The 23,140-nt window shown below is 45.6% G+C and overlaps 1 protein-coding gene and 3 non-coding genes across 6 annotated transcripts in view; all 4 read left to right on the top strand.

Annotated features, from left to right (window-relative positions):
• The window catches only part of ints15 (integrator complex subunit 15), a 92,468-nt gene extending 78,412 nt beyond the window's left edge, over window positions 1-14,056 (top strand). For all 3 annotated transcript variants that reach the window (XM_045695916.1, XM_045695917.1, XM_045695918.1), the window contains 3 exons: window positions 4,159-4,384; window positions 4,481-4,520; window positions 13,245-14,056. In XM_045695916.1, coding sequence (XP_045551872.1) covers window positions 4,159-4,384; window positions 4,481-4,520; window positions 13,245-13,437 — 459 coding nt within the window. In that variant the 3' untranslated portion in view covers window positions 13,438-14,056. The remainder of the gene's footprint in view (window positions 1-4,158; window positions 4,385-4,480; window positions 4,521-13,244) is intronic.
• Window positions 14,057-17,833: 3,777 nt separating this feature from the next.
• On the top strand, window positions 17,834-17,905 carry trnap-agg (transfer RNA proline (anticodon AGG)). The gene has a single exon. It is a non-coding gene; the product is annotated as a tRNA-Pro (tRNA).
• Window positions 17,906-19,232: 1,327 nt separating this feature from the next.
• Window positions 19,233-19,304, top strand: trnap-agg (transfer RNA proline (anticodon AGG)). The gene has a single exon. It is a non-coding gene; the product is annotated as a tRNA-Pro (tRNA).
• Window positions 19,305-20,653: 1,349 nt separating this feature from the next.
• trnap-agg (transfer RNA proline (anticodon AGG)) lies at window positions 20,654-20,725 on the top strand. Its single transcript has one exon. It is a non-coding gene; the product is annotated as a tRNA-Pro (tRNA).
• The last annotated feature ends 2,415 nt before the right edge of the window (window positions 20,726-23,140 follow it).

Genomic DNA, 23,140 nt, shown 5'->3' with positions numbered 1-23,140 from the left:
CCAGCTTCAATGTCCAGGCTCAATGTCCAGCAGAACCTCCAGACAGACCATCATAGCAGCAGAACCTTCAGACAGACCATCATAGCAGCAGAACCTTCAGACAGACCATCATAGCAGCAGAACCTTCAGACAGACCATCATAGCAGCAGAACCTCCAGACAGACCATCATAGCAGCAGAACCTCCAGACATTGAGACAGACCATCATAGCAGCAGCACCTCCAGACAGACCATCATAGCAGCAGAACCTCCAGACAGACCATCATAGCAGCAGCACCTCCAGACAGACCATCATAGCAGCAGAACCTTCAGACAGACCATCATAGCAGCAGAACCTCCAGACAGTGAGACAGACCATCATAGCAGCAGAACCTTCAGACAGACCATCATAGCAGCAGAACCTCCAGACAGACCATCATAGCAGCAGAACCTCCAGACAGACCATCATAGCAGCAGAACCTCCAGACAGTGAGACAGACCATCATAGCTGCAGAACCTCCAGACAGACCATCATAGCAGCAGAACCTCCAGACAGACCATCATAGCAGCAGAACCTCCAGACAGTGAGACAGACCATCATAGCAGCAGAACCTCCAGACAGACCATCATAGCAGCAGAACCAGTCTGCTCCTAACCAGGTTTCCATCCTATCTTGCTGTGTTTGATAGTGATCACTCCAGTCTGCTCCTAACCAGGTTTCCATCCTATCTTGCTGTGTTTGATAGTGATCACTCCAGTCTGCTACTAACCAGGTTTCCATCCTATCTTGCTGTGTTTGATAGTGATCACTCCAGTCTGCTCCTAACCAGGTTTCCATCCTATCTTGCTGTGTTTGATAGTGATCACTCCAGTCTGCTACTAACCAGGTTTCCATCCAATCTTGCTGTGTTTGATAGTTCCAGTCTGCTCCTAACCAGGTTTCCATCCAATCTTGCTGTGTTTGATAGTGATCACTCCAGTCTGCTACTAACCAGGTTTCCATCCAATCTTGCTGTGTTTGATAGTGATCACTCCAGTCTGCTACTAACCAGGTTTCCATCCTATCTTGCTGTGTTTGATAGTTCCAGTCTGCTACTAACCAGGTTTCCATCCAATCTTGCTGTGTTTGATAGTTCCAGTCTGCTACTAACCAGGTTTCCATCCAATCTTGCTGTGTTTGATAGTGATCACTCCGGTCTGCTACTAACCAGGTTTCCATCCTATCTTGCTGTGTTTGATAGTGATCACTCCAGTCTGCTACTAACCAGGTTTCCATCCTATCTTGCTGTGTTTGATAGTTCCAGTCTGCTACTAACCAGGTTTCCATCCTATCTTGCTGTGTTTGATAGTTCCAGTCTGCTACTAACCAGGTTTCCATCCTATCTTGCTGTGTTTGATAGTTCCAGTCTGCTACTAACCAGGTTTCCATCCTATCTTGCTGTGTTTGATAGTTCCAGTCTGCTACTAACCAGGTTTCCATCCAATCTTGCTGTGTTTGATAGTTCCAGTCTGCTACTAACCAGGTTTCCATCCAATCTTGCTGTGTTTGATAGTTCCAGTCTGCTACTAACCAGGTTTCCATCCAATCTTGCTGTTTGATAGTTCCAGTCTGCTACTAACCAGGTTTCCATCCAATCTTGCTGTGTTTGATAGTTCCAGTCTGCTACTAACCAGGTTTCCATCCAATCTTGCTGTGTTTGATAGTTCGTCTGCTACTAACCAGGTTTCCATCCTATCTTGCTGTGTTTGATAGTTCGTCTGCTATTAACCAGGTTTCCATCCTATCTTGCTGTGTTTGATAGTGATCACTCCAGTCTGCTACTAACCAGGTTTCCATCCAATCTTGCTGTGTTTGATAGTTCCAGTCTGCTCCTAACCAGGTTTCCATCCAATCTTGCTGTGTCAATTTCAAGGAAACACATCTCTGTTTTGATGTGGATTTTAGAATATTGGCATGAAAATCTGTCTCCACCTGGATGGAAGCCTAGCTACTGTTCTGGGCCAAATCTGTCTCCACCTGGATGGAAGCCTAGCTACTGTTCTGGGCCAAATCTGTCTCCACCTGGATGGAAGCCTAGCTAATGTTTTGGGCCAATGAGAATTGAGATGATGTGCACTTGCATCCCAACTGCAACTTGTGAAGATTCCGTAATTCTAAACCCATTGGCGAGCATATTGTGTCCCGCTGCCTGCTGTTTATTTTCTTTAAAACAATTTAAATGTAACCTTTATTTAACTAGGCAAGTCAGTTAAGAACAAATTCTTATTTACATTGACAGCTTACACCAGCCAAACCTGGACCACTTGTATGCCGCCCTATGGAACTCCCAATCACGGCCGGTTGTGATACAGCCTGGATTCAAACCAAGGTGTCTGTAGTGACGCCTCCAGCACTGGGATGCAGTGCCTTAGACCACTGAATCAGGGTCTGTAGTGACTCCTCTAGCACTGAGATGCAGTGCCTTAGACCACTGAACCAGGGTCTGTAGTGACGCCTCCAGCACTGGGATGCAGTGCCTTAGACCACTGAACCAGGGTCTGTAGTGACGCCTGTAGTACTGAGATGCAGTGCCTTAGACCGCTGAACCAGGGTCTGTAGTGACGCCTCCAGTACTGGGATGCAGTGCCTTAGACCACTGAACCAGGGTCTGTAGTGACGCCTCTAGCACTGAGGTGCAGTGCCTTAGACTGCTGAACCAGGGTCTGTAGTGACTCCTCTAGCACTGAGATGCAGTGCCTTAGACCACTGAACCAGGGTGTCTGTAGTGACGCCTCCAGCACTGAGATGCAGTGCCTTAGACCACTGAACCACTCAGGAGCCCAGTAACATGATTCCCTGTGAAACACTACCAGACAGATGCACTCTGGTAATAGATTGTGAGAAAGAGGTAAAAACCAAACCTCACCACTCGCCAGTGACTTGATAAGCTGATTTAGCGAACGTGACCTGCCTGCTCATGCTGCCTGCTATTTACTAGCTAGCTTCATTGACAAGCAGAGATGGAACTTAGCCAACTAGTGGTTTGGGGTACTGATATATGGCTTGTAGCAGCTTGTGCTCTATTCAGGATCGTTTGACAGCTTGCTGATGAAGAACTTGTAGACGTGTTCTCAGAAATCAGTCCTGAACGCAGCCAGCAGCAACTGGCTCCATACTGTCTACTGATTCTTTCATGTTTCTGCTTAAGAAACACTGCATCCAACACCTCAGCTCGACGTAGACCCCCACTGGCAGAAACACTGCATCCAACACCTCAGCTCTATGTAGACCCCCACTGGCAGAAACACTGCATCAAACACCTCAGCTCTATGTAGACCCCCACTGGCAGAAACACTGCATCAAACACCTCAGCTCTACGTAGACCCCCACTGGCAGAAACACTGCATCAAACACCTCAGCTCGACGTAGACCCCCACTGGCAGAAACACTGCATCAAACACCTCAGCTCGACGTAGACCCCCACTGGCAGAAACACTGCATCCAACACCTCAGCTCTACGTAGACCCCCACTGGCAGAAACACTGCATCAAACACCTCAGCTCGACATAGACCCCCACTGGCAGAAACACTGCATCAAACACCTCAGCTCAACGTAGACCCCCACTGGCAGAAACACTGCATCAAACACCTCAGCTCAACGTAGACCCCCACTGGCAGAAACACTGCATCAAACACCTCAGCTCGACGTAGACCCCCACTGGCAGAAACGTCAACATTAATTACAGGTTAAGTTATTTCTACCGTGACTCAAGAGGGACAAATAACAATACCTGCCAGTGTACAGTAAAGCAAACATAAAGCACCCCCGTGGAACCGCAACCTCGTAGAACAGCAACCCCGTGGAACCGCAACCCCGTGGAACCGCACCCCCCGTGGAACCGCACCCCCGTGGATCCTTAACCCCGTGGAACCGCAACCCCTTGGAACTGCACCCCCGTGGAACCGCACCCCCGTGGAACCGCAACCCCGTAGAACTCTAACCTTGTTTTTCTTCAGCCATCTCTCAGAGGTCCTGGGTTAGGTCATGTTTAGAGATCATCGACTCTTCCTCCCGGGAGTCCTGGTTCACGGTTAGGTCATGTTTAGAGGTCATCGACTCTTCCTCCCGGGAGTCCTGGGTCACGGTAGGTCATGTTTAGAGGTCAGAGGTGATGAACTCTAACCACTTATCTGTTCCAGGTGTTGCTGCTCCTCCCGGGCATTCTGAGAGAGAAGGGGCTTCTGGGTCGTCTGGCGTTGCTGCAGCCCGACCAGCTGACTTCTCTGATCTCTGACCTCTCTGGTGATCTGGAGGAACTGAACCCTCTCCACTCCGATACACAAACACACATCCAGCTCACTCTGGATAGGCTGGCCCAGGCCCTGCAGGTCTCCATGGCAGCAGGGGCGCTGCTCTGCTCTAGAGGTAGTAGGCATGTCATATCCTGTGTGTTCTTCAGTTGTGATGTCATATCCTGTCTTCTACAGTTGTGATGTCTTATCCTGTGTGTTCTCTCCACAGAGGACCTGAGAGCTCTCTGTTCCCGCCTCCCACACAACAAGTAAGAACCAATCACAATACACCCCTAACCCTCCCACACAACCAATCACAGTACACTCCTAACCCTCCCCCACAACCAATCACAGTACACCCCTAACCCTCCCCCACAACCAGTCACAGTACACCCCTAACCCTCCCCCCCACAACCAATCACAGTACACCCCTAACCCTCCCCCCCACAACCAATCACAGTACACCCCTAACCCTCCTCCACAACCAATCACAGTACACCCCTAACCCTCCCCCACAACCAGTCACAGTACACTCCTAACCCTCCCCCACAACCAATCACAGTACACCCCTAACCCTCCCCCACAACCAGTCACAGTACACTCCTAACCCTCCCCCACAACCAGTCACAGTACACTCCTAACCCTCCCCCACAACCAATCACAGTACACTCCTAACCCTCCCCCACAACCAATCACAATGCACCACTAACCCTCCTCCTGTCTAGACCTGTTCTGTCCTGTCTCCAGCCTAAGAGTTGTGTGTGTGTGTGTGTGTGTGTGTGTGTGTGTGTGTGTGTGTGTGATCTCCCCAAGCGGTGCATGATGTCATAGACCCTCATAGTTCCAGAATGTTATGATGATGGCGGCCATTTTGTTGAAGGAGAAATCCAAACCAGTCTAATGCCCTCAATGCACATTCTACGGTTGAATCGTTCCCTGGTGCGTTGTCAGGCATTGCCAACAGGGAGGAGATCTCGTTAAATATGGTTTAAATTCGTTAAAATTACTAAATGACATCGAGGATTTAGAAGCTACAGCAATGCGCTTGTGAGGAAAAATGTAAGAACATTTAAAAACGAGTGTTTCAACATAGTAAAACCACTACATAGCTGATGCTAGCTAGCTAAGAGGCGCTGCTGCGCCTTCTTCACCACACTTCCTGTGTGGGTGGAGCATTTCAGTTTGTCAGTGATTTGTACTCCCAGGAACTTAACTTTGCACCCTCTTCATTGCTGTCCCGTCGATGTGGATAGGGGGCTGCTCCCTCTGCTGTTTCCCTAAGTCCACGATCATCTCCTTTGTTTTGTTGAGGGAGAGGTTAATTTCCTAACACCACACTCTGAGGGCCCTCACCTCCTCCCTGTAGGCCGTCTTTTTGTTGTTGGTGATCAAGCCCACTACTGTTGTGTCGTCTGCAAACTTGATGATTGAGTTGGAGGCGTGCGTGGCCATAGGTGAACAGAGTACAGGAGGGGGCTGAGAACGCACCCTTGTGGAGCCCCAGTGTTGAGGATCAGTGAAGTGGAGATATTGTTTCCTACCTTCACCACCTGGGGGCGGCCCGTCAGGAAGTCCAAGACCCAGTTGCACAGGGCGGGGTCGAGACCCAGGGTTAGGGTAACCCGTATCCTAATTAGTAAATTAGTTTAGCTGTAGCAGCTAATGACAACAAACAATAGTAAATGAGTTTAGCTGTAGCAGCTAATGACAATAAACAATAGTAAATGAGTTTAGCCGTAGCAGCTAATGACAATAAACAATAGTAAATTAGTTTAGCCGTAGCACTAATGACAATAAACAATCGTAAATTAGTTTAGCTGTAGCAGCTAATGACCATGACACAGTCATGATACTGGTGGTAGAGCTGTATGTTCTATCCACCCGCTTCAGGATGTCTTTCTCCCTGTGGTGCTTGGCCAGGAGCCCATCAATGGCAGATATCAGCTTTCTCCCTGTGGTGCTTGGCCAGGAGGAGCCCTTCAATGGCAGATATCAGCTTTCTCCCTGTGGTGCTTGGCCAGGAGCCCATCAATGGCAGATATCAGCTTTCTCCCTGTGGTGCTTGGCCAAGAGGAGCCTTTCAATGGCAGATATCAGCTTTCTCCCTGTGGTGCTTGGCCAGGAGGGAGCCCTTCAATGGCAGATATCAGCTTTCTCCCTGTGGTGCTTGGCCAGGAGGAGCCCTTCAATGGCAGATATCAGCTTTTTCCCTGTGGTGCTTGGCCAGGAGGAGCCCATCAATGGCAGATACCAGCTTTCTCCCTGTGGTGCTTGGCCAGGAGGAGCCCTTCAATGGCAGATATCAGCTTTCTCCCTGTGGTGCTTGGCCAGGAGCCCATCAATGGCAGATATCAGCTTTCTCCCTGTGGTGCTTGGCCAGGAGCCCATCAATGGCAGATATCAGCTTTCTCTCTGTGGTGCTTGGCCAGGAGCCCATCAATGGCAGAGATCATGGGTACTGTCCATCGGTCAGTGCAGGGAGAAGCTGGCAGAGGTGTGCTTGGCACATCTGAATGAGAGGCACCATGTTATTTTAATGAGAGTTTAGTCCACTTGACAATTCAACAGAATTCAATCTTCATGCTGATGATGTGTACAACATGAGACAGAAAGCAATCCAGTACAAATAGATGTAAACATAATCTGGAATATAACACAGATAATGTGGTAGTTCTGAATAATAGTGTTACTACTAGCTTGCTCTATCCCTGCTTTTTTCTGAAAATGTCTATCTGATAACGGTAGCCTAGCAGTTAAGAGCGTTGGGACAGTAACCGTAAGGTCGCTGGTTCGAAACCATCTGATGTTGCCTTGAGCAAGGCACTTAGCCCTATTTCCTCCTGTTAGTGGCTCTGGATCAGAGCATCTGCTACATGACTAACGTGTCAACAAATACAATAACTAGCTAGTTGTTATTGTCCTATAGGCTTTCCTCCTCCTCGCTGCTCTGCAGATGGATGATTATGATGCTGTATGTGGCTGTAACACTAGCTAGTTGTTATTGTCCTATAGGCTTTCCTCCTCCTTGCTGCTCTGCAGATGGTAGAATATGATGCTGTTACACTAGCTAGTTGTTATTGTCCTATAGGCTTTCCTCCTCCTCGCTGCTCTGCAGATGGTAGAGTATGATGCTGTATGTGGCTGTTACACTAGCTAGTTGTTATTGTCCTATAGGCTTTCCTCCTCCTCGCTGCTCTGCAGATGGTAGAGTATGATGCTGTATGTGGCTGTTACACTAGCTAGTTGTTATTGTCCTATAGGCTTTCCTCCTCCTCGCTGCTCTGCAGATGGATGATTATGATGCTGTATGTGGCTGTAACACTAGCTAGTTGTTATTGTCCTATAGGCTTTCCTCCTCCTCGCTGCTCTGCAGATGGTAGAGTATGATGCTGTATGTGGCTGTAACACTAGCTAGTTATTATTGTCCTATAGGCTTTCCTCCTCCTTGCTGCTCTGCAGATGGATGATTATGATGCTGTATGTGGCTAACATTTCATGGACGTTACATTAGAACAACTAGCTAGCTTTATCAGATACACTACATGGCTAAAAGTATGTGGACACCTCTTCAAATTAGTGGATTTAGTGGATTTGGCTATTTCAGCCACACCCGTTGCTGACAGGTGTATAAAATTGAGCACACAGCCATGCAATCTCCATAGACAAATATTGGCAGTAGAATGGCCTTACTGAAGAGCTCAGTGACTTTAAACGTGGCACCGTCATAGGATGCCACCTTTCCAACAAGTCAGTTCATCAGATTTCTGCCCTGTTGGAGCTGGCGCGGTCAACTGTAAGGGCTGTTATTGTGACGTGAAAACGTCATGGAGCAGCAACGGCTCAACCGCAAAGTGGTAGGCCACACAAGTTCACAGAACGGGACCGCCAAGTGCTGAAGCACGTAGCGCATAAAAATGGTCTGTCCTCGGCTACATCACTCACTACCAAGTTCTAAAATGCCTCTGGAAGCAACGTCAGCACAATAACTGTCCGTCAGGAGCTTCATTAAATAACGGGGGCAGTGAAGGCTAATCTTAACGCTACAGCAAACAATGACATTCTAGACAATTCTGTGCTACCAACTTTGAGGCAACAGTTTGGGGAAGGCCCTTTCCTGTTTTAGCATGACAATGCCCCCGTGCACAAAGCAAGGTCCATACATAAATGGTTTGTCGATCGGTGTGGAAGAACTTGACTGGCCTGCACAGAGCCCTGACCTCAACCCCATCAAACACCTTTAGGATGAATTGGAACGCCGACTGTGAGCCAGGTCTAATCGCCCAACATCAGTGCCCGACTTCACTAATGCTCTTATGGCTGAATGGAAGCAAGTCCCCTTGTAAGGGCTGTCGTGAGAGAGAGACCAAGGAGCAGCGGAGTGAGTGTTCATCATAAAAGGTTTTTAATAGAACAACGTGAACACTATACAAAAAACAAGAAAACTGACAGCCAACAGTCCTGTCAGGTGCAAACATTAACAGAAACAATTACCCACAAAACCCAAAGGGGAAACATGCTCCTTATGTGTGACTCCCAATCAGCAACAACGAGCTTCAGCTGTGCCTGATTGGGAGCCACACACACGGCCCAAAACAAAGAAATACAAAAACATAGAAAAAGGAACATAGAACGCCCACGCAATGTAACACCCTGGCCTAACCAAAATAAAGAACAAAAATAACATCCCCACAGCAATGTTCCAACATCTAGTGGAAAGCCTTCCCAGAAGAGTGGAGGCTGTTATAGCAGCAGTGTTCCAACATCTAGTGGAAAACCTTCCCAGAAGAGTGGAGGCTGTTATAGCAGCAATGGGGGACCAACCTCCTATTAATGCCCATGATGTTGGAATGAGATGTTTTACGAGCATACTTTTGCCCATGTTGTGTAGATATTTTCAGGAAAAGCAGCTCATTTAGCAAGCCAATAAAATGCATCTTTGCATTGGTTAAAGCGGAGAGCTCTCTCAGATTCTATCTCTGTAGCAGTTAGCTGTCATCTCGTCTGGGCTCTGCATCAGCCAGGCAGAAGCAGCTGTCATCTCGTCTGGGCTCTGCATCAGCCATGCAGAAGCAGCTGTCATCTCGTCTGGGCTCTTCATCAGCCAGGCAGAAGCAGCTGTCATCTCGTCTGGGCTCTGCATCAGCCAGGCAGAAGCAGCTGTCATCTCGTCTGGGCTCTTCATCAGCCTGGCAGAAGCAGCTGTCATCTCGTCTGGGCTCTTCATCAGACAGAAGCAGCTGTCATCTCGTCTGGGCTCTTCATCAGACAGAAGCAGCTGTCATCTCGTCTGGGCTCTGCATCAGCCAGGCAGAAGCAGCTGTCATCTCGTCTGGGCTCTGCATCAGCCAGGCAGAAGCAGCTGTCATCTCGTCTGGGCTCTTCATCAGCCAGACAGAAGCAGCTGTCATCTCGTCTGGGCTCTTCATCAGCCAGACAGAAGCAGCTGTCATCTCGTCTGGGCTCTTCATCAGCCAGACAGAAACAGCTGCACATCTGATCTTCATTGTTGCCAACTTAGCTACTTTGTCACTATATTTAGTGAGTATTCAGACCCCTCTAGCGACACATTTTCAAAAAAGCGACTAGCGACAAATCTAGCGACTTTCTGGTGTTATTGGAGACTTTTGGAGACTCTGACATGAAAGCACGTATCGTACTTACTCTTCTCAACGAGCAGCGGGTGCTGCTGTGGGCCCCAGCCCCGTCCCAAAGCACTCCCAGGCGGCCCAGTCCTCGCGCAGCAGTCCCTCGTGGGCCCCACCCCCGTCCCAAAGCACTCCCAGGCGGCCCAGTCCTCGCGCAGCAGTCCCTCGTGGGCCCCAGTCCCCCGTGGGCCCCACCCCCGTCCCCGTCCCAAAGCACTCCCAGGCGGCCCAGTCCTCGCGCAGCAGTCCCTCCCAGCTGCAGTCAGAGCAGGAGATGTTCACCCCTCCGCGTCCAGACTGCAAATGACTCGCGCATGCGGGAATCCGCCGCTGGCTGATCCAGCCCTGGCTTACATTCAGGGCAGGATGTAAATGTAAAACACCAACATAATAAAATGAGTAACTCCCCCAGGGTTTGGGTCCCTGTTGCCGGTCCCAGGCCCGGATAAAGGAGGAGGGATGGAAATGTCACATAATAAAATTGTCACGTTCTGACCAGTATGAGGGTTATTTTGTTAGTGTAGGCTGGTCAGGACGTGGCAGAGGGTATTTGGTTTATGTGGTTCGGGGTGTGTGTATTATCTAGAGGGTAGTTGATTTATGTATTCCGGGGTTTTTTGGTCACTGCTCTATGTTAGTCTATTTCTATGTTCTTTCTAGTTAGTCTGTTTCTATGTTTAGTTAATTGGGGTGTGGACTCTCAATTGAAGGCAGGTGTTGTCTAGTTGCCTTTGATTGAGAGTCCTATATATTAGGGTGTGTTTGTATTTGTGGGAGGTTGTCACTTGAATTGCTGTCGTTTTGCCTTCAAGTCTGTATTCGTCGTCCATCGTTTTGTTGTGTTTTGTTTGAGTAAGTGTTTTCATTAAAAAGTTAATTATGAGCACTCAACCCGCTGCGCCTTGGTCCATTCCTGACGACCGTCGTTACAAAAATGATAACTCCTCCAGTGTTTGGGTCTGTTCTGCCGGTCCCAGGCCCGGGTAAAGGAGGAGGGATGGAAATGTCACATAATAAAATGAGTAACTCCCCCAGTGTTTGGGTCTGTTATGCCGGTCCCAGGCCCGGGTAAAGGAGGAGGGATGGAAATGTCACCTAATAAAATGAGTAACTCCCCCAGTGTTTGGGTCTGTTCTGTCGGTCCCAGGCCCGGGTAAAGGAGGAGGGTTGGAAATGTGACATAAAAAAAAACAAGAATCGACAGAAGAAAGTTCATTTGTAGTTCTAAACATATTTAGGGTGGTTTTTACTCACTTTTTGTCTCTCCTACAGCTTTATTCCTCTCCTACAGCGTTATTCCTCTCCTACAGCATTATTCCTCTCTCCCACGACGTTATTCCTCTCTCCTACAGCATTATTCCTCTCTCCCACGACGTTATTCCTCTCTCCTACGACGTTATTCCTCTCCTACAGTGTTATTCCTCTCTCCTACAGCGTTATTCCTCTCTCCCACAGTGTAATTCCTCTCTCCTACAGCGTTATTCCTCTCCTACAGCATTATTCCTCTCCTACAGCGTTATTCCTCTCCTACAGCATTATTCCTCTCCTACAGTGTAATTCCTCTCTCCTACAGCGTTATTCCTCTCTCCCACGACGTTATTCCTCTCTCCTACGACGTTAATCCTCTCCTACAGTGTTATTCCTCTCTCCTACAGCGTTATTCCTCTCTCCCACAGTGTAATTCCTCTCTCCTACAGCGTTAATCCTCTCCTACAGCATTATTCCTCTCCTACAGCGTTATTCCTCTCCTACAGCATTATTCCTCTCCTACAGTGTTATTCCTCTCTCCCACGACGTTATTCCTCTCTCCTACGACGTTATTCCTCTCCTACAGTGTTATTCCTCTCTCCTACAGCGTTATTCCTCTCTCCCACAGTGTAATTCCTCTCTCCTACAGCGTTATTCCTCTCCTACAGCATTATTCCTCTCCTACAGCGTTATTCCTCTCCTACAGCATTATTCCTCTCCTACAGTGTAATTCCTCTCTCCTACAGCGTTATTCCTCTCTCCCACGACGTTATTCCTCTCTCCTACGACGTTAATCCTCTCCTACAGTGTTATTCCTCTCTCCTACAGTGTTATTCCTCTCTCCCACAGTGTAATTCCTCTCTCCCACAGCGTTATTCCTCTCTCCCACAGTGTAATTCCTCTCTCCTACAGTGTAATTCCTCTCTCCTACAGCGTTATTCCTCTCTCCCACAGTGTAATTCCTCTCTCCTACAGCGTTATTCCTCTCCCACAGTGTAATTCCTCTCTCCTACAGCGTTATTCCTCTCTCCTACAGCGTTATTCCTCTCTCCCATGACGTTATTCCTCTCTCCTACAGCGTTATTCCTCTCCTACAGCGTTATTCCTCTCTCCTACAGCGTTATTCCTCTCTCCTACAGCGTTATTCCTCTCTCCCACGACATTCCTCTCTCCTACAGCATCCATCACAATTACATGCACATGGCAAATTAGGTGATGACATAATTTAGCGACTTTTAGGACAGCCAATAGCTACATTCCTTACTGAGGAGTTGGCAACACTGCTGATCTTCTTCCTCGAGCATCACCTCCTGTCTAGATTCTCCAGGGAGCTAGCCTGTTCTCCTCAAAACATTAGCTAGCTAACCAACATAAACTAATGTTAGATTCGATCAAATGACAAGTACATAGACCTTTTTGCTCTGTTACACAACGTAATAACAACAACCATAAGTTACAGGCTAGCCAGAAGGCTCTAATGCTAGCTAGCTAACCAGCCATGTTATTTGAATGAAAAGGAAGCTAACTAGTGTCAGCTTTGTAGCGGAAATGTTGTACAAACGCTTGTAAAAAATGTCTTCCATTTTTTTCCCCCAGGCCTAGCTGTAGCGTACTAACTCTATGAATGGAATTTAGCCTTTTTCAATACATTTCATCCATATTTAGCGACATGTCCTCCCTCCCTAAGTTAGCAAAGCATTGCGACAGGACGGAATTCAAACCGAAGTTGAACCGTAATGAAACCCCGGTAATGAGAATGGAATGTGGAAGGTGCTCAGAATGCATTGACTGAATTGGAATGAATAGCAGTAGAGGCATAGGGGATCCATTTCCTGCTTTTACATAGAGGCATAGGGGATCCATTTCCTGCTTTTACATAGAGGCATAGGGGATCCATTTCCTGCTTTTACATAGAGACATAGGGGATGCATTTCCTGCTTTTACATAGAGGCATAGGGGATGCATTTCCTGCTTTTACATAGAGGCATAGGGGATGCATTTCCTCCTTTTACATAGAGACATAGGGGATGCATTTCCTGCTTTTACATATGCAGGACAATCAGAGTGAGTTGTAATTCCTAATTCTATGGTGTCTCTCAGTTTGCTCCAGCTGGTGATGTCTGGTCCAGTGCAGCAGAGTGGATTCTACCCCCACATCCACACCCCTCCCCTGGGGTACAGCCCCCGGCCCGGCCCCTTAGGACCTCACCCCTCCTCTCACTCTCCTCACACCTCCTTCCCTTCTCAACCTTTCCTTCCAAGCATGGCCTTTCCCTTCCGCCCCAGCCACTGAAGAGATGTGTGGACACATGGAAGACAACAACATTGGTGTATACTGAGTATTTGGACCGTTAGTAAAACAAATTGATTTTACAATGTTTCATTAATAAATTGTATGCCCTCCCACCTATCTGTTCATTAATAAATTGGTGACAGCCTGTATGCCCTCCCACCTGTCTGTTCGTTAATAAATTGACCACAGCCTGTATGCCCTCCCACCTGTCTCTTCATTAATAAATTGACCACAGCCTGTATGCCCTCCCACCTGTCTGTTCGTTAATAAATTGACCACAGCCTGTATGCCCTCCCACCTGTCTGTTCATTAATAAATTGACCACAGCCTGTATGCCCTCCCACCTGTCTGTTCATTAATAAATTGACCACAGCCTGTATGCCCTCCCACCTATCTGTTCATTAATAAATTGACCACAGCCTGTATGCCCTCCCACCTGTCTGTTCATTAATAAATTGACCACAGCCTGTATGCCCTCCCACCTGTCTGTTCATTAATAAATTGACCACAGCCTGTATGCCCTCCCACCTGTCTGTTCATTAATAAATTGACCACAGCCTGTATGCCCTCCCACCTATCTGTTCATTAATAAATTGGCGACAGCCCTTATGCCCTCCCACCTGTCTGTTCATTAATAAATTGACCACAGCCTGTATGCCCTCCCACCTATCTGTTCGTTAATAAATTGGCGACAGCCTGTATGCCCTCCCACCTATCTGTTCGTTAATAAATTGGCGACAGCCTGTATGCCCTCCCACCTTTTCTGTTCATTAACCTCATACGGGACGGACATCCAGCGAAAAATCCTATCACCATTAGCATAACAAAATGTAATATTTTTTTTTTTCAAATATAGGACTATGTTATATCGTTTTATAGATACACCTCTCCTGAATCGAACCACGTTGTCCGATTTCAAAAAGGCTTTACAGCAAAGCAAAACATTGGATTACGTTAGAGGAGTATATCGTAAAAGTAGCCACATAGCCATTTTCCGACCAACCACATGCATCACAAATAACCAAAAAAACAGCTAAATGCAGCACTAACCTTTGACAATCTTCATCAGATGACACTCCTAGGACATCATGTTACACAATACATGCATTTTTTTGTTCGATAAAGTTCATATTTATATATAAAAACAGCATTTTACATCGGCGCGTGACGTTGACTAACTATTTTCCCTCAAATGCATCCGGTGAAACAGCGCTACAATTTACTAACTTACTATACGAAAACATTTTTAAAATGTAATATTGTCATTCTAAGATTATATATATGAATATCTCTTGTAAGCACCTGTAATGCCAGATTTAAAAATAACTTTACTGGGTAATCACACTTTTCGATAAAAGGGGGTGCGATACTCAGAAAAATAGGCTACCGTTACAGGTCAGCGCCATCTTGGAACAATCGCATATCAAATCTACTCTTGTATACTATTGTCAATAATCCCTTACCTTTGATTATCTTCATCAGAAGGCACTTCCAGGAATTCCAGGTCCACAACAAATGTATTTTCGTTCGAAAAAGTTAATCCTTTATGTTCCAATAGCTTGTTCTTGTTAGCGCGTTCTGAAGGCTGCTCCAAAAGTTCCGTCGGCCGCGGGACTCCTCTTTCAACTAAATGCATTTTTTATTTATTTAGGTTCGTTCAAACATGTCAAACGTTGTATAACATAAATCTTTAGGGCCTTTTTCAACCAGAGCTCTAATAACATTCAATGGGGACGATTGCATTGTCTTTCAAAACGTTTCGAAAGGGGAGGGTAGCCTGGGGCGCCGGCGTCATAATGGTGATGGCCCTCCTCATGTGACCACGTTCCACAGACTCTCATTGTCAGTTTTCACAGTAGAAGGCTCAAACCACTTTGTAAAGACTGGGGACATCTAGTGGAAGCAATAGGAAGTGCTCAATGAACCATTGCTCACGGTGTGATTTATAGGCAAAGTGATGAAGTTGAGTCCGTAATTCAGAATTCCACTTCCTGTTACGATCTGTCTCGAGGTTTTGACTGCCATATGAGTTCTGTTATACTCACAGACACCATTCAAACAGTTTTAGAAACTTTAGGGTGTTTTCTATCCACAAGTATTAATTATATGCATATCCTAGCTTCTGAGTTTGAGTAATCAGTACCTGTTACCTTCAGATTAGTCCCAAGACACTTGTGGGGAACGTAGGGTAAAACTGAGAACATTGTGACAATTGGGGTCACATTAGTTTGTAGCCCAAAGATTTTGGATTCTACAAACAGAAGTTGGCACATAAAGGGTTCCGAACTCAGACGAGCCCTCTGACACTTGTGGAGGACGTAGAGACAAATTGAGAACACCACCGTGTTCGTGACGGTCTCCCCTTTCCAGGGAGTAGTGGTCATACGATTTTGTAGGTCAAACGGTTCAGAAGCTACAGGTGTTTTTGTGAGAAGACCGATTATAGGTATGTCTCATGGTTTGACTGACACCACTCTAGCTCCACCACCTTTCATTGCAGATGTGGAGGTGTAACATAAACAGTTATGGAGGCTTGAGACAGATACGACGCGACTCAATCTCTCTAGTTGAAAACTGATCGATTTGAATGGGTATTTTTTACATTCGTTTACTTTGATTCATGTACTGATGCATCAATCAACTCAAAATAAATGAGCTCCATTCTTTTTGAAGTTTTATTTTTTTCATTTTCTCTTTTAAAATATTAATTGATCTCATTTTGCTCAATATTCATTTGTCAACACTCATAATCAGTTTGCTGTCGCGGCTTAAGAAGACAGAATGTGAAAGACACAGCAGATGAAATACAAAAGATTTGAACTGAAGCCTGGTCAACAGTTTGGAAGACTGCTATGCTCACAAGTATAGCACAAACACTCACATGAGGTTCAATCTTTCCAAGCACCATGGACAACAACAATCGATATCCTCATTATCATTGTCGCAGAAAGCAAAACAATTTTATTTTTGTGTAAGGCTTTTTGGTCTAGGGGTATGATTCTCGCTTAGGGTGCGAGAGGTCCCTGGTTCAAATCCCAGATGAGCACTTTTGCAGATCTTTTAACAAGCTCAGACAGGCAGATCACGGGCCACTGGTCGCAAACAGCCACCTCTTGGGCGCAGGACGAGGTGGCTGAATGGTTTAGGCGATGGACTGCTAATCTATTGTGATATTCACTAGTTGGCTCAATGTCGCACTTCATTTAGAAAACCTGCAAAAAGTAAGAGCAGATCTGACTTCCACAAACAAGGACATTGATTCCAATGTAATACACTTGAAATGACACCCAGCCCCTAAAACTAGTGAATATCTCATGCCCTGCATTGGCCAGGAATCAAACCTGGGTCAACTGCTTGGAAGGCATCTATGCGCACCACTATACCACCAATGCTGTGTGAAGCTCGCTAGCAACATGGAGACATCGATTCATATCCTGACTGTCATTTTTGTGGAAAGTGAAAATTCTTTGACCAAACGGATCGTTGGTGAAGGTGTACGATTATGGCTTAGGGTGCGAGAGGTCCCTGGTTAAAAAAATCGATCATTTTAATCAGTACCTGTTACCTTCAGATTAGTCCCGTGACACTTTTGGGGAACGTTGGGCAAAACTGAGAACATTGTGACAAGTGGGGTCACATTAGTTTGTAGCCCAAAGATTTTGGATTCTACAAACGAAGTTGGCACATAAAGGGTTCCGACTTCAGACGAGTCCCCTGACACTTGTGGGGGACGTAGAGACAAATGGAGAACAAATGGAGAACACCACCGTGTTCGTGAGGGCCTCCCCTTTCCAGGGAGTGGTCATACAATTTTGTAGGTCAAACGGTTCAGAAGCTACAGATGTTTTTGTGAGAAGACCGATTATAGGTATGTCTCATGGTTTGACTAACACCGCTCTAGCTCCACCACCTTTCATTGCAGATGTGGAGGTGTAACATAAACAGTTATGGAGGCTTGAGACAGATATGACGCGACTCAATCTCTCTCGTTGAAAACTGATCGATTTGAATGGGTATTTTTTACATTCGTTTACTTTGATTCATGTACTGATGCATCAATCAACTCAAAATAAATATGCTCTATTCTATTTGAAGTTTTATATTTTCATTTTCTCTTTTAAAATATTGATTGATCTCATTTTGCTCAATATTCATTTGTCAACACTCATAATCAGTTTGCTGTCGCATCTTAAGAAGACAGAATGTGAAAGACACAGCAGATGAAATACAAAAGATTTGAACTGAAGCCTGGTCAACAGTTTGGAAGACTGCTATGCTCACAAGTATAGCACAAACACTCACATGAGGTTCAATCTTTCCAAGCACCATGGACAACTACAATGGATATCCTCATTGTCATTGCCGCAGAAAGCAAAACAATTTTATTCTTGTGTAAGACTCGTTGGTCTAGGGGTATGATTCTCGCTTAGGGTGCGAGAGGTCCCGCGTTCAAATCCCGGATGAGTCCTTTTGCAGATCTTTTAACAAGCTCAGACAGGCAGATCTCGGGCCGCTGGTCGCAAACAGCCACCTCTTGGGCGCAGGACGAGGTGGCTGAATGGTTTAGGCGATGGACTGCTAATCTATTGTGATATTCACTAGTTGGCTCAATGTCGCACTTCATTTAGAAAACCTGCAAAAAGTAAGAGCAAATCGGACTTCCGCGAACATTGATTCCAATGTAATACACTTTAAATGACACCCAGCCCCTAAAACTAGTGAATATATCATGCTCTGCATTGGCCGGGAATCAAACCCAGGTCAACTGCTTGGAAGGCATCTATGCGCACCACTATACCACCAATGCTATGTGAAGCTCGCTAGCAACATGGAGACATCGATTCATATCCTGACCGTCATTTTTGTGGAAAGTGAAAATTCTTTGACCAAACGGATCGTTGGTGTAGGTGTATGATTATGGCTTAGGGTGCGAGAGGTCTCTGGTTAAAAAAATCTATCATTTTAATCAGTACCTGTTACCTTCAGATTAGTCCCGTGACACTTTTGGGGAACGTTGGGCAAAACTGAGAACATTGTGACAAGTGGGGTCACATTAGTTTGTAGCCCAAAGATTTTGGATTCTACAAACAGAAGTTGGCACATAAAGGGTTCCGACTTCAGACGAGTCCCCTGACACTTGTGGGGGACGTAGAGACAAATTGAGAACACCGCCGTGTTCGTGAGGGTCTCCCCTTTACAGAGAGTGGCCATATGAGTTTGTAGGTCAAACGGTTCAGAAGCTACAGATGTTTTTGTGAGAAGACCGATTATAGGTATGTCTCATGGTTTGACTAACACCGCTCTAGCTCCACCACCTTTCATTGCAGATGTGGTGGTGTAACATAAACAGTTATGGAGGCTTGAGACAGATATGACGCGACTCAATCTCTCTCGTTGAAAACTGACCGATTTGAATGGGTATTTTTTACATTCGTTTACTTTGATTCATGTACTGATGCATCAATCAACTCAAAATAAATGAGCTCCATTCTTTTTGAAGTTTTATATTTTCATTTTCTCTTTTAAAATATTAATTGATCTCATTTTGCTCAATATTAACTTGTCAACACTCATCATCAGTTTGCTGTCGCAGCTTAAGAAGACAGAATGTGAAAGACACAGCAGATGAAATACAAAAGATTTGAACTGAAGCCTAGTCAACAGTTTGGAAGACTGCTATGCTCACAAGTAAAGCACAAACACTCACATGAGGTTCAATCTTTCCAAGCACCATGGACAACAACAATCGATATTGTCATTGCCGCAGAAAGCAAAACAATTTTATTTTTGTGTAAGGCTTTTTGGTCTAGGGGTATGATTCTCGCTTAGGGTGCGAGAGGTCCCGGGTTCAAATCCCGGATGAGTCCTTTTGCAGATCTTTTAACAAGCTCAGACAGGCAGATCTCGGGCCGCTGGTCGCAAACAGCCATCTCTTGGGCGCAGGACGAGGTGGCTGAATGGTTTAGGCGATGGACTGCTAATCTATTGTGATATTTACTAGTTGGCTCAATGTCGCACTTCATTTAGAAAACCTGCAAAAAGTAAGAGCAAATCGGACTTCCGCGAACATTGATTCCAATGTAATACACTTGAAATGACACCCAGCCCCTAAAACTAGTGAATATATCATGCTCTGCATTGGCCGGGAATCAAACCCAGCTCAACTGCTTGGAAGGCATCTATGCGCACCACTATACCACCAATGCTGTGTGAAGGTCGCTAGCAACATGGAGACATTGATTCATATCCTGACCGTCATTTTTGTGGAAAGTGAAAATTCTTTGACCAAACGGATCGTTGGTGTAGGTGTATGATTATGGCTTAGGGTGCGAGAGGTCCCTGGTTAAAAAAATCTATCATTTTAATCAGTACCTGTTACCTTCAGATTAGTCCCGTGACACTTTTGGGGAACGTTGGGCAAAACTGAGAACATTGTGACAAGTGCGGTCACATTAGTTTGTAGCCCAAAGATTTTGGATTCTACAAACAGAAGTTGGCCCATAAAGGGTTCCGACTTCAGACGAGTCCCCTGACACTTGTGGGGGACGTAGAGACAAATGGAGAACAAATGGAGAACACCACCGTGTTCGTGAGGGTCTCCCCTTTCCAGGGAGTGGTCATACGATTTTGTAGGTCAAACGGTTCAGAAGCTACAGATGTTTTTGTGAGAAGACCGATTATAGGTATGTCTCATGGTTTGACTAACACCGCTCTAGCTCCACCACCTTTCATTGCAGATGTGGTGGTGTAACATAAACAGTTATGGAGGCTTGAGACAGATACGACGCGTCTCAATCTCTCTAGTTGAAAACTAAACTGATCGATTTGAATGGGTATTTTTTACATTTGTTTACTTTGATTGGTGTACTGATGCATCAATCAACTCAAAATAAATGAGCTCCATTCTTTTTGAAGTTTTATTTTTTTGTTTTCTCTTTTAAAATATTAATTGATCTCATTTTGCTCAATATTAATTTGTCAACACTCATCATCAGTTTGCTGTTGCGGCTTAAGAAGACAGAATGTGAAAGACACAGCAGATGAAATACAAAAGATTTGAACTGAAGCCTGGTCAACAGTTTGGAAGACTGCTATGCTCACAAGTATAGCACAAACACTCACATGAGGTTCAATCTTTCCAAGCACCATGGACAACAACAATGGATATCCTCATTGTCATTGCCGCAGAAAGCAAAACAATTTTATTCTTGTGTAAGGCTCGTTGGTCTAGGGGTATGATTCTCGCTTAGGGTGCGAGAGGTCCCGGGTTCAAATCCCGGATGAGTCCTTTTGCAGATCTTTTAACAAGCTCAGACAGGCAGATCTCGGGCCGCTGGTCGCAAACAGCCACCTCTTGGGCGCAGGACGAGGTGGCTGAATGGTTTAGGCGATGGACTGCTAATCTATTGTGATATTTACTAGTTGGCTCAATGTCGCACTTCATTTAGAAAACCTGCAAAAAGTAAGAGCAAATCGGACTTCCACGAACATTGATTCCAATGTAATACACTTTAAATGACACCCAGCCCCTAAAACTAGTGAATATATCATGCTCTGCATTGGCCGGGAATCAAACCCAGCTCAACTGCTTGGAAGGCATCTATGCGCACCACTATACCACCAATGCTGTGTGAAGCTCGCTAGCAACATGGAGACATCGATTCATATCCTGACCGTCATTTTTGTGGAAAGTGAAAATTCTTTGACCAAACGGATCGTTAGTGAAGGTGTACGATTATGGCTTAGAGAGGTCCCTGGTTAAAAAAATCTATCATTTTAATCAGTACCTGTTACCTTCAGATTAGTCCCGTGACACTTTTGGGGAACGTTGGGCAAAACTGAGAACATTGTGACAAGTGCGGTCACATTAGTTTGTAGCCCAAAGATTTTGGATTCTACAAACAGAAGTTGGTACATAAAGGGTTCCGACTTCAGACGAGTCCCCTGACACTTGTGGGGGACGCAGAGACAAATTGAGAACACCACCGTGTTCGTGAGGGTCTCCCCTTTCCAGGGAGTGGTCATACGATTTTGTAGGTCAAACGGTTCAGAAGCTACAGATGCTTTTGTTAGAAGACCGATTATAGGTATGTCTCATGGTTTGACTAACACCGCTCTAGCTCCACCACCTTTCATTGCAGATGTGATGGTGTAACATAAACAGTTATGGAGGCTTGAGACAGATACGACGCGTCTCAATCTCTCTAGTTGAAAACTAAACTGATCGATTTGAATGGGTATTTTTTACATTTGTTTACTTTGATTGGTGTACTGATGCATCAATCAACTCAAAATAAATGAGCTCCATTCTTTTTGAAGTTTTATTTTTTCGTTTTCTCTTTTAAAATATTAATTGATCTCATTTTGCTCAATATTAATTTGTCAACACTCATCATCAGTTTGCTGTCGCGGCTTAAGAAGACAGAATGTGAAAGACACAGCAGATGAAATACAAAAGATTTGAACTGAAGCCTGGTCAACAGTTTGGAAGACTGCTATGCTCACAAGTATAGCACAAACACTCACATGAGGTTCAATCTTTCCAAGCACCATGGACAACAACAATCCATATCCTCATTGTCATTGCCGCAGAAAGCAAAACAATTTTATTCTTGTGTAAGGCTCGTTGGTGTAGGGGTATGATTCTAGCTTAGGGTGTGAGAGGTCCCGGGTTCAAATCCCGGATGAGTCCTTTTGCAGATCTTTTAACAAGCTCAGACAGGCAGATCTCGGGCCGCTGAGTCGCAAACAGCCACCTCTTGGGCGCAGGACGAGGTGGCTGAATGGTTTAGGCGATGGACTGCTAATCTATTGTGATATTCACTAGTTGGCTCATTGTCGCACTTCATTTAGAAAACCTGCAAAAAGTAAGAGCAAATCGGACTTGCACGAACATTGATTCCAATGTAATACACTTGAAATGACACCCAGCCCGTAAAACTAGTGAATATATCATGCTCTGTATTGGCCGGGAATCAAACCCAGGTCAACTGCTTGGAAGGCAGCTATGCGCACCACTATACCACCAATGCTGTGTGAAGCTTGCTAGCAACATGGAGACATCGATTCATATCCTGACCGTCATTTTTGTGGAAAGTGAAAATTCTTTGACCAAACGGATCGTTGGTGAAGGTGTACGATTATGGCTTAGGGTGCGAGAGGTCCCTGGTTAAAAAAATCTATCATTTTAATCAGTACCTGTTACCTTCAGATTAGTCCCGTGACACTTTTGGGGAACGTTGGGCAAAACTGAGAACATTGTGACAAGTGCGGTCACATTAGTTTGTAGCCCAAAGATTTTGGATTCTACAAACAGAAGTTGGTACATAAAGGGTTCCGACTTCAGACGAGTCCCCTGACACTTGTGGGGGACGTAGAGACAAATTGAGAACACCACCGTGTTCGTGAGGGTCTCCCCTTTTCAGGGAGTGGTCATACGATTTTGTAGGTCAAACGGTTCAGAAGCTACAGATGTTTTTGTGAGAAGACCGATTATAGGTATGTCTCATGGTTTGACTAACACCGCTCTAGCTCCACCACCTTTCATTGCAGATGTGGTGGTGTAACATAAACAGTTATGGAGGCTTGAGACAGATACGACACGTCTCAATCTCTCTAGTTGAAAACTGAACTGATCGATTTGAATGGGTATTTTTTACATTTGTTTACTTTGATTGGCGTACTGATGCATCAATCAACTCAA

The sequence above is a fragment of the Salmo salar genome, chromosome ssa15 (assembly GCF_905237065.1).
Source record: "Salmo salar chromosome ssa15, Ssal_v3.1, whole genome shotgun sequence".
NCBI classification, from domain to species: Eukaryota; Metazoa; Chordata; class Actinopteri; order Salmoniformes; family Salmonidae; genus Salmo; species Salmo salar.
Note: the sequence above shows the minus strand (reverse complement) of the source record. Positions and strands in the feature narration are given on the sequence as shown.